We start from the raw sequence: 15,917 nt of genomic DNA on the forward strand, positions 1-15,917 counted from the left end.
CCAGTCTTCTTCCACCAACTCTTCTCCCAGGTCTCGGATTCTGCCAGTCATTTCCGCCAGTTCTATGTAATCCATCACCTTCATCTGCCACTCTTCCAGGGTGGGTAACTCTTGTGTCTTCCAATACTTTGCAATAAGTATTCTTGCTGCTGTTGTTGCATACATAAAGAAAGTTCTATCCTTCTTTGGCACCAATTGGCTGACTATGCCCAGGAGAAAGGCCTCTGGTTTCTTTAGGAAGGTATATTTAAATACCTTTTTCATTTCATTATAGATCATCTCCCAGAAAGCCTTAATCTTTGGGCACGTCCACCAAAGGTGAAAGAATGTACCTTCATTTTCTTTGCATTTCCAACATTTATTATCGGGCAAATGATAGATTTTTGCAAGCTTGACTGGGGTCATGTACCACCTATATATCATTTTCATAATATTCTCTCTTAAGGCATTACATGCCGTAAATTTCATACCAGTGGTCCACAACTGTTCCCAGTCAGCAAACATAATGTTATGTCCAACATCCTGTGCCCATTTAATCATAGCAGATTTAACCGTTTCATCCTGCGTATTCCATTTTAACAGCAAGTTATACATTCTTGAAAGTATCTTAGTTTTGGGATCTAACAGTTCTGTTTCCAATTTTGATTTTTCCACCTGGAAGCCAATTTTTTTGTCCAAATTATAGGCCTCTCTTATTTGATAATAATGAAGCCAGTCTCGCACTTTATCTTTTAATTTCTCAAAACTCTGCAATTTCAATTTGTCTCCTTCTTGCTCCAAAATTTCCCAATATTTCGGCCACTTGGCCTCCATATTGAGCTTTTTCTGAGCCTTTGCTTCCATCGGTGATAGCCACCTTGGGGTTCTTCTCTCAGTCTCACCCACCTCACAGGCATGCTTGGTGGGGATGCGGGAGAGGGCCTTCTCAGTGGCTGCTCCCAGACCCTGGAAATCCCTCCTGGGAAAGGCTAAATTGGCTCCTTCTTTGTTATCCATCCACCTGCAAGTAAAGTCCTTCTCATTCCAACAGGCTATTGGGAACTGATTGCTTTTAATGAAAGGGCTGGTGCTGAGCTGTTTTTACTGTAATTATCGGTATGTTTTAAACTGTGTGTGTGTGTATTATAAATTTTACACATGCAAACAAACACACATACTACTAGTAATAGCACCACCACTAATAATAATAATAATAGGTGTATGGGTGTAGGGGAGGGGTAGAACCTTTGGATGGGGAGACATCATGCTCTTTCTCAGGCAGTTTGTCCATCTTTGGTCCCCACCCTGCACTCAGCTCTCACCTGTGGCTCCTAGAAGCTGTCAGCAGGTGAGAGCAGCCACACCCCGCGAACAAGTGAGGGGAGCTGATGGGTCTCAAATCCTCAGTGAGTTAGAGACTTCCCCTGCGTGTGAAGAGAGGCTCTGGCAGATTGAGCAGACAAGACCAATACCAGGCCAAGAGTGGGTCCAACAGTCAAGAAGGCGGTTTCTACATGTGCTGTAGAGTAACTGAGGGGCAGATGGGGCTCGTCCACCTGAGAAGGTAGCCCATCTAGGAGAAAGAAGAATCTGACCCCAAACCTCCACTGCCTTGCAGTATATCTTTGGGAGAGTAAAAATCTGAGGAATAAACTCTACACAAATCCAGAGTGGAGTCCCCAAGACGGTTGGATGATGTCTTGTATGCCTCCTTCCAACAACTCCTGCACCAAACTGGTGCTAAATGTATTGCTCTGCTTTCCGTTGTACCACAAGAGCAAGGCTGAGAGGGGGGCTTGGCATCTGGGCAGCCCAGGACCACAACACACACTGCCCAGTATTGTGCATTGCGGAAAATCACTTCAGTGCTACTAATGTAGCAGTTTGACTTCACCCCCGGAGGCACCCTCCATTGTCCCTTGAGAGAGAGAGATGCGAAGAACAACAACAGACCACTTGCATTCCTGGAAATAGCATCACCTGGGCATAGGCCGTTCAGCAATAGATAGACTAGAGATAAGCATTGCCATATATTCTGCAATTTGCAGTGTGTAAGAGATGCTTTTAAATAAGTTGTTAGACAGCCAGTGACTGTACTGCAGGTGGGCAGGTCAAGATGCAGTTTCACTTTACAGAGCATGCATCTACCGTGTGCATGACTATCTTTTTGAACTCTCCCGTAACTATAATTACAGACTGTAAGTGTTACTGCATGTCTCTGAGATGTTGCTATTTCACATAAAGAGAAGCAACCTGACTCATTGGGACATTGCACAACAGATGTAAAGAAACAGAAACTGTTATAGTTGACTGGTGAGCACACACGAATCTAATGTATAACCACCAAGAGGCACCACTAGATTCCAAAAGGACTTGGGGCACAGTGTGCATTTGCTAACATATGTATCTTTAAATTACAAGTATTTATCTGTCAGCTAATCAATGTGATAGGTGGCTAGGGACTCAGCACTCTTTATGCACTTTGTAAGCAAAGTGTGTGAAGAAGCTTTGGCCCTTCAGTGGTTGTTGGACCATGTTTCCCAGCATCCTCAGCCATTAGTCATGGAACCCAATAACATCTGGAGGATCAAAGGTTAGCCACCTCTGGCCTAAAGCAACATGTAGGAATAGGGATGGGGTGGGCAGAGTCAATTCAATTCACATTTCAAGGTGAACCTACCAAATTCACAGTTTCCAAAACAGTCTTCCTTCACGCAGCACAGAGTTGAACTGTGGAACTCCCTCCCACACCTGTATTAAGAAGAGATAACATGCATAAATGCATTTTATATGGAGAAATTGCTTTCAAAAATGTGTGTATTTGTGAAATAGAAACGTGTTCTGCATAGAAGCATATTTAGAGAAATTTGCACTAAAATGCTGATGAATTGTCATAAAGACTTTTAAAAAAATATCTTTTGTAGAAATGTGGAGAAGTGAATTTAATACTGGAAAAATGAGAAACTAAGAGAAACCGAAATTGTCATATTTGCCCACAGCTTTATACGAATGCTAAGGAATATTAAAATTTGACAATGAAAGCTAGCAAGTACACTGAAACAGTGCAAAGTAAATGGATTGTATCAACAGGAAAGAGGAAAGGGTGGAGTCTTGCTAGCTTGGGCTAGAAGCCAGGACTCTGAAGTCAGGGATGTGGTCCTGGGGGTGTGGCCCTGGCTCCAGTTACGTCCGCACACACAATATACTGGAAATCCCCCTAGCACAAAGCAAAATGCATCTTGTGATAATGTGAAGGGAAACTGCACACAAGCCCCACACTTCGATGATTAATGTTTAACTCCCGGGAGTGCCCCAGGCAACTCAGTAAGAACATCTCACGTCCCTGGCATGGCAACATAAACTCCAGCCTGTCACCCAGCGAGCAGCACCAGTCTTCAGCCTGAGGAACGGCAGCCTCCTGGCAGTGATGGGTGCCTGCCTTCGCCCCTTGGAGGGTAAGAACTGGCTGGGGGTTTTGAGGAAGGGCCCTGGGTGAAAATGCAAAGGTGCTTCTGGTGGGTCAAGGTCCCCTGCGCTGCAGAGTCAGGTGATGAAGGACCCATCAGGTCTGGGGCTGGTTCCACAGGGAGCATAACTGCAGAACTCTCCCGCAGCCCTTGCTGCTCATTATGCTCAAAGGCTATGGCTGAGGTCAGGATCTGTGTCAGGGAAGAGCTCTGGAAAATGTTCTCCTTTCCAGGGTGCAGTTCTGAAGGAAAATGTTCAAAAGAACAAGTGTGCCTCTGAATGTACGCATCACTATGTGCATCTCCCTCAGCACTGAGAAACAACTGTCAGCCTCGGCACAAGGAATTAATGCATGGAATTCACTGCCACAAGATGTGGTGGCAGCCACTGAACTACAGTGTTTTTTTAAAAAATGATATTGGTTTATGTATATTAGCAACTATGCCTTAATGTAACATTTTAATATATAACTGGGTTTTTGTAATATTTTGTTTAAATTGTCTGTTGTTGTTTCAGTTTTCTGTATACTGCTTAGAGATCATTTAAATATATTAAGTGGTAAAGGAATTAAATAATCAATCAATCATGTGTACTTCATTATGTAAAGACATCTGAGCTGGCTGCTCCAAGCTCAGACTGCATGCCCTTTTTGCAAATTTTCACCACTTTGAAACTAACCTGCCGTAAGTTTTGCTGCCTGTGATTTCTGAATGCTGTATGGAAAAGCACATGAAACTGACCTTTGGAGAGTTTGTAAATAAGCCATTTTAAACTTACCAAATGTCTGGTCTTTTTCTATGTGAAGTCGAAGAGGGAACTTGGGAAGGAATATTTTAAAGGTCTAACAGCTTCTATTTCCACGCTTTACTTTGCTGCAGGTTTTGTGTCTACTAGGGTTCTCTCACCCTGAAACCTGAATCTTGGCATCCAGTGAAATCTTTTATACATCATTTTTCCTCTCTCAATCAACATATATTAAATGTTTATGGGGATGGTGTGTGGGTGGTTTTGGAGGTTGTTGTATGATAAAAATTCTCCAAAAGTCATCAGTGAACAAAGCATGCCATTCATTGCTCCTCTGCCAAAATTTCTGCTTTGAATGGTCTCCAAGACCACATTTATTTTCTCACTGAAACTTGCGATAAGAACTTAATCATGAATGTTCTTTGAGTCTAGCGTAGCAGAGTGTTCTTGTAATGGAGAGCAGGGGCTTTGAGCTGGGAAGCCTCTTGTCTGGACCTTCCTTTAGGCACATCATGTGGGTTCTTGGTGGCCCCAGCAGGATGCTCCCCAGCAAGACCCCCCACTGGGCACCAGCACTACAGCCTTTTCCCAGGCATTTTATGGCACGTGATTGGCTGTTTCTTATTCATCACCAATTTATGGTTCGTTTTGGTTAACTAATTATAGTGTTAATTTGCTAATTTTTATGGAGCACAGCGATTTTAGGAAATATTGAGTAAATTGGTGCTTTGGGGCTTTAAAAACCTCCTGGTAGTGTGCTATATAGGAGATTTTATGCATGAGTTGGATACAGAATGAGCTGTTGTTTAAGATTGTTGGTAAAGGGATATTTTGTACATGAAGAGGATACTGATATCTACTTTGGGCTTTTATATGTGCTTGCTGTCAATTTCTGAGGTTCCAAGAGACACCATAGCTGACAGCAGCCTCTAAGAAGCTTTAACCTCTGGCCAAAGTCGCTAAGTGTCCACCTCAGCCAAATTCACTCACAACCCAGCCCACCTACTGGGTCTAATCTGCCTCTGACTCCCAAAGCTCCTCGGGTTATACTTCTGGCTGCTTGGACAGTTGAGTTGATTTTAGAAACCTGCTTGCACAGGCTGTTCTGGCAAGCCCCCCTTAGATAGGGAGCCACTGGCTCCCTTCTGATCTTCACCAGCAAAACGTTAACCCACAAGGATGAATTTGCTTAATACTCAGGTCTCATCTATCCATTTTCACCCCAGTTTTCTGTGGTCTCCCAACAGTTAACTCCCAACGGACATTTCCAACTGGCAGCCAAACAGAGTCCATTGTTTCACAGACCAATAAAGATGAATTTTCTTAACCCAGTCTCCTATAAATATTAAAAAAGCAATGATCTCCTCTCCCCACCCGTGAAACAGGCCTGCAACCCAGCAATAGCACAAGGTCTCAAACTTTTACATTTTCACCCAGACAAAGTAACGCCCCAGAAATCTTTTCCAAATCACAAAGCATAGACAGAGTGACATGCACACAGCATTTCCTCAGAGAGCACAGGGTGGCTCACACTCGCCCTCTCCATTTTCCCCTCCGAACACTCCTGTGAGGCTGGCCCGAGAGATAGTGCCTGAGCCACATTCATCCAGCTTGCTTCATGATTAAGCGGGAATTTGAACCCTGCTCAACTTTTAGTTTTCTTTTAAAGAAATATTTTTACCAGCTCCACTCTGGCTCTCCAAGATGATAACAAGTGAATTTACCGCACATGTCAATAAAACATAACTGTGTTAATTCATTCACGGACCACTGGCCACATATAACAATCTCCTGAATGTCAAACGCCTAAGATCATTTAAAGAGAAAGAGTCAGAAATCTATTATAGATTGTCCAAGGAAAAGGCAATATACAGAAATATTTTTCTTCAAGGTTCAGGATTTCTCCTTCTGTCCCTCTGCAACCTGTCATTTCAGCTCACCCAGTGACCCCTATCAGAACAATAAAGGATTGTGGCGATGATGTTCTGATAACAGTAACCGCCAACTGCTCAAATGACACCCGGGATCAGGGAATGAAAGAGAAGCTGTTTTCTTCGTAAACTGTAGCCCATTTTCACATACAGTTTAGCTCTCCCACACAGACACACACAGACACACAAAAGCAAACCACCCTCATGAAGGTGGTTAGGCAGAGCAATGGTGGCAGGACCAATGAAACTTCTCTCTAAATTGGTTGAATGGATTTTATGTGTGAGGAAGCAAGCACAGGCTCATCCGATGAGGCCAGGTGATCAGGAAATCGACTTTATGCCTACATGATTTTAGGGGTATACAAAGTTCAGGGCCTTTTTTCAGCCGGAACGTGCCAGAACTCAGTTTCGGCACCTCTCAGGTGGGCGCCATTGCCATTATAAGGGAACAAGGGAGGTGTTCATAGTGAGTTCCAGCACCTCTTTTTCTGAAGAAAAAAAAGCACTGACAAAGTTGCTATCTAAGCTTGGAGCTTATTTATCTATACAAAATATTTCTGTGCCACGATAGGCAGCAGGAGTTCAGCTGGGAGCCAGTTGTGGGGGTGCCTGGTTGTGCCCCTCTCAGGAGTTTGCACCCAGGGCCACCGCCCCCCAGCTACGCCACTGCACACAGTTTACCAGTGCCTGTGAATTAAATGCATTAACATTAACCTGAGACATTTGGAGTCCAGTTGTCCTATAGTAGCATATAATTGATCAACTTTTTATACTTGATATATTTTGGCATAGCTGAATCCAGTTTAATAAACTGCAGTATTTATGTTCTATATATACCTGATGTAAAACTTCAGCGTCTATAGGGAAGATATTTCTAGTTGCTTAAACAAAAAACCACAAACCTGCATATGGTTCAGTCATTAGAAGAACTGTTGCCTCTTGTAGACTGAGGGGTTTCAGTTTCCTACGCAGGAGATACAGTATGATAAATGGAAAGCAAACCCAGCCAGGATCTGTTTGTGGCCTCGGCACATCTTGTCCCGCCAGTAGTGACACCTAATGGTGGTCTCATATTTTGCGGGATCTTGAGCAACATGCTAAGCGTGCTTGTTTGTAGTAGAGAAAGTCAGAGCAGAACATGGATGTCATTATTAAAAGCACAGTGTGTATGTAGCATTAGGCACAGAATTCCGCTTCCTGAGAATCCTGCCATGATGACTGTGGAGATGAGCGGCGCTTCTCAGAATTTCTGTTAATGACGCCATGAGACCTTTTGCAAGGAAAGTGCATGCTGAACTTTAGCATGCACCGTATAATTTTATTAATCATGGTGTCTCTTATTGTTAAGTTGTGGGTGAACATATCAGACGACACAGCGATTCTTCAAACAGCTCTTGTTTATTCACAGGCCAGAACAGAACTGAACTGAAGGGTTCAGCCAGCCTGCTTATATAGAGCTCCACTAGAATGCAACAGTAACCATTTTCTGTAACTATCCAATCACTGAACGTCACTTTCAATCCCTTATTTGCATATGTAGACCTGAACTATCTACAGTATCCCCCTGCTGGCCCAGAGTGAGAACTTCAGTACATAACACTTATGTCTCCCACAGGTCCAGATGTCACGAGCCAGCCTCCCAGTGATCCCCTCTTTTTCCACCCTTACGTCAAAGGCTCCCAGGTCATTATGGATGAGTCCCACTGCATAGCGAGCAGAGCAGCCACGTTCTGCAACGGCATTGTCTTCTCCAGCCGGCCAATTGAACTTTATGAGAAGGTGACTTTGAAAATCTTAAAGGAAGAGAGCAGGTGGTGTGGAGGCCTAAGGGTGGGCTTCACTTGGGAGGATCCATCCCTCGTTGAGCCCAGCGTGCTGCCTCCGTATTCGTGCCCAGACCTGGTAAAGCAAGGGAAGTGTCGTGCTGCCGTCTTACCGGAAGAATATGAAGCAGAAGGCACCATTGTCAGCTTCTGGGTGGACAACCAAGGTTCTGTTTTCTGCAGCACCAATGAGAAGTCAGAAGGTTTCCTGGTGGTAGATGGTGTCTTGGTCACAAGGCCTCTCTGGGCTGTTGTGGACATCTATGGAAGGACAAAGGCAGTCCAGCTTTTGGGTAAGCAGCTGAAGCATCTAAACTCAGGGGTGGGGGAATCTTGTTCAGCATGAGGGCCACATTCCCTCACAGGCAGCCTTCTGGGGACCACAGGCTGGTAATGAGTTGGACCAGAAGCAAAGTGTGGGTGGGGTAATAGATGTGACAGTTTTCGTGCAGCAGCCTACATCTCAGCCATACAAAAGATCAAGATTTCTCTACCCACCCTTCTCTCCACCCATTATCGCTGTTCAAGTATGCTTTCCAGCTGGGGAAAGCCCTTGTGCATGGTGTGTGGTGTGGCCTGGCAAGAAGGCATGGGCTGTTGATGGGTAAAGGCTGCACTTGAGATGCAACATCCTAAAGTCTCTCTCGTTCCCTTTCAGATCCCTCCAGCCTACCAACAAGGCTGGAGGGCTTGTAGGGCAGCAGCTGAAGAAGGAACAAAAAGGGTTTTCTTGTGCGTGTTTCTTGTGGCTGATTAGCTGCTCTCCCTGTGCAAAGGTCAGAGGGGGCAGGGCTTCTGTTGAAGTAGGTGATTAGCTGTGGGAGGAGTTTGATCCATCTTTTAGATTTAGGGGAGCTAGTCTTAAACGTTTGTTGGGGGAGACCTAGGGTTTTTGGGGGGGGATTTATTTGTCTTGTCTTCACGCTTTTTATGATGGAGGACCGCTGTAGTCAGCCCCAACGACACGTTCTCAAGATGGAGGGTGAGGGAACAGCTGCAGTCGCCTTTGGTTCCTGCGCAATGTTTGCCATCTTGCCAAAGGTTGCAGGCAGCTTTACCTGCAGCAATTGCATGTTGATTGCCCTCTTAAAAGACAAAGTCCAGCAACTGGAGGAACGTGTAGCTACGCTCCAAAGAATTAGAGAGCTGGAGCTCTTCTTGGAAGCAACAGAGCACACCGTCTCCACCAAGGAGGAGACAGGGGACTCCCCTGAGAAGGAGGCTAGTTCACCAACACAGGAGCCAGATATATGGAGAAACGTGACTCAAAGAAGTAGGAGGCCCAGGGTTCGCTCTGATTGTTTAGAAATACACAATCGCTTTGAGGTCCTCTCCCCTAGCATGGAAGACGAAGAGCAGACTCCATTTGAGGATGTCTCCCTCATTACAGTCGATCAGGTATATGAAGACGAGCAGCAAAGTCAGCCCTCAGGGAATGTGCAGGCGACCTTGGAACGGACAGCTCACGGAAGAACCCCGACCAGACATAAGAGGAGGCGTGTAGTGGTGATAGGGGATTCCCTACTGAGGGGAACAGAAGCAGTGATCTGTGGGCCTGACAAGATGTCTCGGGAAGTGTGCTGTCTCCCCGGGGCTAAGATCCAAGATGTAACTGAATGACTGCAAGGAATCATAAAACCCACTGACAAATACCCCTTCCTCTTGGTTCATGTGGGAACCAATGACACTGCAAGCAATAGCCTCCAGAAGATCAAAAGAGATTACGAGGCTCTGGGCAGGAAATTGAAGCAATTAAATGCACAAATTGTCATCTCATCTGTCCTCCCAGTTGAACAACGTGGCCCAGGGAGAGAGGGAAAAATAGTGGAAGTGAACAACTGGCTTCGCAAATGGTGTAAACAGGAACAGTTTGGATTCTTAGATCACGGAATGCAGTTTCTTGAAGATGGACTTCTGGCAAGCGATGGGCTGCACCTCACAACGGTTGGGAGGAATGTTTTTGCAAAAAAGCTCAGAAACCTCATCAGGAGGGCTTTAAACTGACTAATGTGGGGGAGGGAGACAGTGGTCCTGAAGGTAGGAGTCTATCAATTGATGAAGATGATCATCCAAATGTCATAGACCGAATGGAGCAAACAGCACGCAGACCTAGTGGTGGGAGGAAAAAATCCTTAAATAAGAAACACGGGGGAATGATTAATGGACTTCAATGTCTGTACACTAATGCGCAAAGCATGGGAAATAAACAAGATGAGCTTGAGCTCTTGGTACAGCAAACTAAATATGACATAATAGGCATCACTGAAACCTGGTGGGATAAGTCCCACGATTGGAATGTAATAATGGAGGGATACAATCTATTTCAGAGAAACAGACAAGACAAGAAAGGAGGAGGAGTGGCGTTATATGTCAGGGATGTGTATACCTGTGAAGAGATCCAAGATTTAGAACCTCAAAGCCAAAGTGAGAGCATTTGGGTCAAAATTAAGGGAGAGAAGAATAACAGTGACCTCATTGTGGGAGTTTACTATAGATCCCCAAGCCAAACGGAGGACATAGATGATGCCTTCCTGGAACAGATGGCCAAGCATGCAAAAGGAAGGGAGATAGTAGTAATGGGGGACTTCAATTACCCGGATATTTGTTGGATGTCAAACTCAGCCAAGAGCATAAGGTCAAACAGATTCCTCACTGGCCTTGCAGACAACGTCATTGTCCAGAAAGTGGGAGAAGCAACAAGAGGAACAGCCATTTTAGATCTGGTCCTAACCAATGTTGATGACCTGGTTAGTGGGGTAGAAGTGGAAGGATCATTAGGCGCGAGTGATCATGCTCTTCTGAAGTTTACTATACAGCGGAAAGGAGCAGCCAAGCATACTAGGACTCAATTTCTCGACTTTAAGAAAGCCGACTTCATAAAACTTAGGGAAGTGCTGGGTGAGATCCCATGGACAGTAATACTAAAAGGAAAGGGAGTTCATGATGGCTGGGAGTTTGTTAAGAGGGAGATAGTAAAAGCACAACTTCAGGCAATACCAATGAGACGGAAACATGGAAGGTGCCTAAAGAAGCCAGGGTGGCTATCTAAAGAACTTTTAACTGAGTTAAGATTAAAAAAGGATGTGTACAAAAAATGGAAAAGGGGGGAAACCACCAAAGAGGAATTCAAACAAATAGCCAGCACGTGTAGACACAAAGTCAGAAAAGCTAAAGCACAGAATGAACTCAGGCTTGCTAGAGAGGTTAAAAGCAACAAAAAAGGCTTTTATGGGTATGTTCGTAGCAAAAGGAAGAACAAAGAAACAGTGGGGTCACTCAGAGGAGAAGATGGTGAAATGCAAACAGGGGACACAGAAAGGGCTGAACTCCTCAATGCCTTCTTTGCCTCAGTCTTCTCCGATAAAGAAAACAATGCCCGACCTGAAGAATTTGGAGCAAATGATTCAGCAGAGGAAACACAGCCCAGAATAACTAAGGAGATAGTACAAGAATACTTGGCTAGTCTAGATGTATTCAAGTCTCCAGGGCCAGATGAACTGCATCCAAGAGTATTAAAAGAACTGGCAGATGTGATTTCAGAACCACTAGCAGTCATCTTTGAGAATTCCTGGAGAACAGGCGAAGTCCCGGCAGACTGGAGGAGGGCAAATGTTGTCCCTATTTTCAAAAAGGGGGAAAGAGAGGACCCAAATAATTACCGCCCAGTCAGTCTGACATCAATACCAGGGAAGATTCTGGAGCAGATCATTAAGCAAACAGTCTGTGAGCACCTAGAAAGGAATGCTGTGATCACCAATAGTCAGCATGGATTTCTGAAAAATAAGTCATGTCAGACTAACCTGATCTCGTTTTTTGACAGAATTACAAGCCTGGTAGATGAAGGGAACGCAGTGGATGTAGCCTACCTTGATTTCAGCAAGGCATTTGACAAGGTGCCCCATGATATTCTTGTAAAGAAGCTGGTAAAATGCGGTCTTGACTATGCTACCACTCAGTGGATTTGTAACTGGCTGACCGACCGAACCCAAAGGGTGCTCATCAATGGTTCCTCTTCATCCTGGAGAAGAGTGACTAGTGGGGTGCCACAGGGTTCTGTCTTGGGCCCGGTCTTATTCAACATCTTTATCAGCGACTTGGATGATGGACTCAAGGGCATCCTGATCAAATTTGCAGATGACACCAAACTGGGAGGGGTGGCTAACACCCCAGAGGACAGGATCACACTTCAAAACGACCTTGACAGATTAGAGAACTGGGCCAAAACAAACAAGATGAATTTTAACAGGGAGAAATGTAAAGTATTGCACTTGGGCAAAAAAAATGAGAGGCACAAATACAAGATGGGTGACACCTGGCTTGAGAGCAGTACATGTGAAAAGGATCTAGGAGTCTTGGTTGACCACAAACTTGACATGAGCCAACAGTGTGACGCGGCAGCTAAAAAAGCCAATGCAATTCTGGGCTGCATCAATAGGAGTATAGCATCTAGATCAAGGGAAGTAATAGTGCCACTGTATTCTGCTCTGGTCAGACCTCACCTGGAGTTCTGTGTCCAGTTCTGGGCACCACAGTTCAAGAAGGACACTGACAAACTGGAACGTGTCCAGAGGAGGGCAACCAAAATGGTCAAAGGCCTGGAAACGATGCCTTATAAGGAACGGCTAAGGGAGCTGGGCATGTTTAGCCTGGAGAAGAGGAGGTTAAGGGGTGATATGATAGCCATGTTCAAATATATAAAAGGATGTCACATAGAGGAGGGAGAAAGGTTGTTTTCTGCTGCTCCAGAGAAGCGGACACGGAGCAATGGATCCAAACTACAAGAAAGAAGATTCCACCTAAACATTAGGAAGAACTTCCTGACAGTAAGAGCTGTTCGACAGTGGAATTTGCTGCCAAGGAGTGTGGTGGAGTCTCCTTCTTTGGAGGTCTTTAAGCAGAGGCTTGACAACCATATGTCAGGAGTGCTCTGATGGTGTTTCCTGCTTGGCAGGGGGTTGGACTCGATGGCCCTTGTGGTCTCTTCCAACTCTATGATTCTATGATTCTATGAAATGCTGATGGGCTTAGCCTTCTTCAACAGAGTGGTGAGTATCTGGAAAAGCTGTGAGTTGCCCTCAATTTCCTCTCATTATTTTATTTTAGCCCAGGAAACCATCCCAGGGCACTTTGCTGCCCAGTGCAAATTTCACTTTTATTGTTTTGTTTTTTGTTTTGAAAAAAATTGGCTTCAATGGAGCTGTAATTTTGTATTTTATACTTTGTATTTTGTCTTATTGGTCCATTGACCATAATAAACATCTAACTGACAAAATAGATACTACAAAAAGACACCATACATTTTTGTTTTTTTCTCACAAGGGCACAGACCTTGCAGAGGCCACCTTTAGAATTCCCTATCACAGTGGTTTTCAACCTTTTTGAGTCCACGGCTCCCTTAACCAACCACATTCTTTCTGTGGCTCCGCTGTGGAAGCCACTTAGACTGGGGTTCCGTTACAGGGTGTGCATAAGTGGGAATGTGCCCATTCTGCCCTGCCCCTTGTCAGCGCCCTCTTTGTCGCCTTGTAAGTGGGAGCGCACTGCTCTGTAGGGCCGAGCTGACGCACTCCATGTGGCAGCCACAGCCTACCTTCCCCCAAATCAGTGTGCACGTGGTGGTGGGGGGGGGAGTGGAGAGGGAAAATGAGATTAAAATCCGAAGTAGAAATACTATGTTATTGCAGGGAAGGAATAGCACACATGCAGAACACACATGCAGACATGGTCCCTCCCTGACACATTCTCCCTGTCCCCATAAAGCTGGGTGACTGTTAAAGATCAGGGGGGTTGGCTGGGAGGAGAGGTGGAGAAGAAGAGGGGGCGGGATGTTGGGGGTAGCAGGACAGGGAAACACAGAAGGCACTCCTCACTTTCAGGGTTATTTTTGAATCCCTCCTTACAGAGCACACAAACCATCAGGCTACTTTGCTATTTTCTTGCATTTCTCAAGCTCTCTGTGTAAAACTAAGGAACTGTTAGTTATTAAGCTGAGAAGGGTTTTGTTTGTGGCCAGGCTCCTTGTGCACAAAAAGAGGCTCCCATGGACATGTGCAGAGTGCCATTCCCTCCCCCATTGGGTAAAGGTGGTGGGAGAGCCAGGCAGGCAGAGCAGAGGCTCAGGCAGAGCTTGTTCTTCTGCTCATTTCTGGCTGCTGTCATTCTGATCACCCCCTGCTGTTGCTCATCTAGTGCAGAGAGAAAAGTTGGTGAGTTCTCAGGACTCATTGTTTTTTAAAAAACATTGCAAACTGATGTGGAAACATGTCAAACTGAAGCTAAGCTTGCGAACCCAAAATTGACAGACTCGCCATATTAAAGCCTGCTCACCCCCCCCCTTGTGGTTAAATAGAGTAAGTAGGAAGAAGAGTGTGCTGAAGAAGTATTTCTGTGTTTCTTATTCCGTGTCTTTTGCATGAAATACAGAGTCCACCTGTGGGGATTTCCATGCCTTTCCTGAGGAATGTGCTGTATGCTTCGGGCAAAAAGCCAACACGATGATGCTTCCTTGCTGTCATGCCAACTTCTGCTCCCACTGCTCCCTGAAAATTTTCCATACCACCAGTCGCTGCCCATTGTGCCGGCAGGAAGTGAAGAAAATTATTCCCATCTCTGTTTTGGCAGAAGGAGAGAGCCCAGAAGTCTGGCCGGAATAAGCAAAGAATAGCCAGCCCCTGTGGTGACAAAAGTATGCACTATCAAAGCTCCTGAAATGTTTCAAATCTTGATGGGAACCCGCCGAGGTGTAGAAGACAAAGGCTGACTTTAAAGAGAGATGCACAACAAAGAGATCACTGTGGCAGAAAAGATGGACTGCTGAGATCTTTCTCGCTCTCTCCATGGCCTGAGAGGGAGGTGTATAAAAAGGACTCTCCGTAATAAGACACTTTTGCCTTTAAAAAGCAGAGAACCATGGTGCTGGATTTAGAACAGTGACATCTAAATTCAACAGTAGTGGGTTCTGGCTTGAGGGATCAAGCAGATGTTGAAAATATCCAAGGGGGGAGTGGAGACTGTGCTGGGAGCAAAGTGAAGAATACCCTTTATTAACCACCCATTTCAGCAGTAATTTTCTCTCCCAAGCAGTATCAGTGTTACAGTTTAACCAAAGCCATTGTAAACTGCTTTTCATGCACACCTTAATCTTATCTCACAGCCATGCAAAAAGTGTTTGTATTTTCGGCTGTTAGATAGGAACAAGCAGGTGGCAGGTAAACCAAGGCAGGTGCAAAGTTTATGTCCATTGAGAGAGAGACTCTCCAAACAGGGCAAAATGGATGGAGTCTTCAAGGAGCAAGAGAAACACAACTCTATCATGAACTGAACAAATGATAGGAGTCAAACGTGTTGGGAAGCTGGTTAGGAGATTCCAAAAGGGGCAGGGTCATGGGCAGTAGGAGGAGCATAAAGCAGCCTTCTGCCCTCCAGATGTTTTGTAGTGCCCATCAAGTCAAGGGGTGGCTGGGGCTGGTGAGGGCTGTAGAGTTGTCTGGAGGGCACCAGGTTGGAGAAGCCTTGCAGAATCCACTATATCAGCAGAGGAACAGGAAGCCCTGAATTCCCCAGGAGGCCTGAGAAGCCTGCTGTCTTTCCTGCTGTTTCGTGGAATGGGAAATTCCCTTTCCAGGAAGAGGCCCAAGACCTCATCATTCAAGTAGGAAACACAGGGGTGATTCTGTTGTGCTTTATTCATTTGAGATCAGTCTACCCATTTTGCCCCAGGAGAGACCATGAAAATAGCAATGATAATTCACCTTGTTGAGAGGAAAGGGGGTGGGGGCAGGGATGAGAGAACCACATGGACAATGACTGTGGCTACAGGTTTCCAGGTTTTTTCTGCCCTGCTCTTGTGCCTTTAACAAGTTTGAAATGCAGAAAAACCAGCAGGTTAAGCTTTTCTTATTTGATAAAAGAAATGATGGGCCAAACGTCATTTGCTAAATTTCTGTCAGCCTACTTTTATAGACGGGGACAC

General features: G+C 45.2%; 1 protein-coding gene across 1 annotated transcript; it reads left to right on the forward strand.

Annotated features, from left to right (window-relative positions):
* Window positions 1-2,990: 2,990 nt before the first annotated feature.
* NEURL3 (neuralized E3 ubiquitin protein ligase 3) lies at window positions 2,991-14,891 on the forward strand. The gene is made up of 5 exons (XM_083629794.1): window positions 2,991-3,434; window positions 7,738-8,238; window positions 8,604-8,637; window positions 12,974-12,990; window positions 14,369-14,891. Exons 1-5 carry the CDS (start codon window positions 3,407-3,409, stop codon window positions 14,596-14,598), a joined length of 810 nt encoding a protein of 269 aa, XP_083485920.1. The 5' UTR covers window positions 2,991-3,406; the 3' UTR covers window positions 14,599-14,891.
* The last annotated feature ends 1,026 nt before the right edge of the window (window positions 14,892-15,917 follow it).

Source organism: Podarcis filfolensis, assembly GCF_964270895.1.
Source record: "Podarcis filfolensis genome assembly, chromosome: 8".
In the NCBI taxonomy this organism is placed as follows: domain Eukaryota; kingdom Metazoa; phylum Chordata; class Lepidosauria; order Squamata; family Lacertidae; genus Podarcis; species Podarcis filfolensis.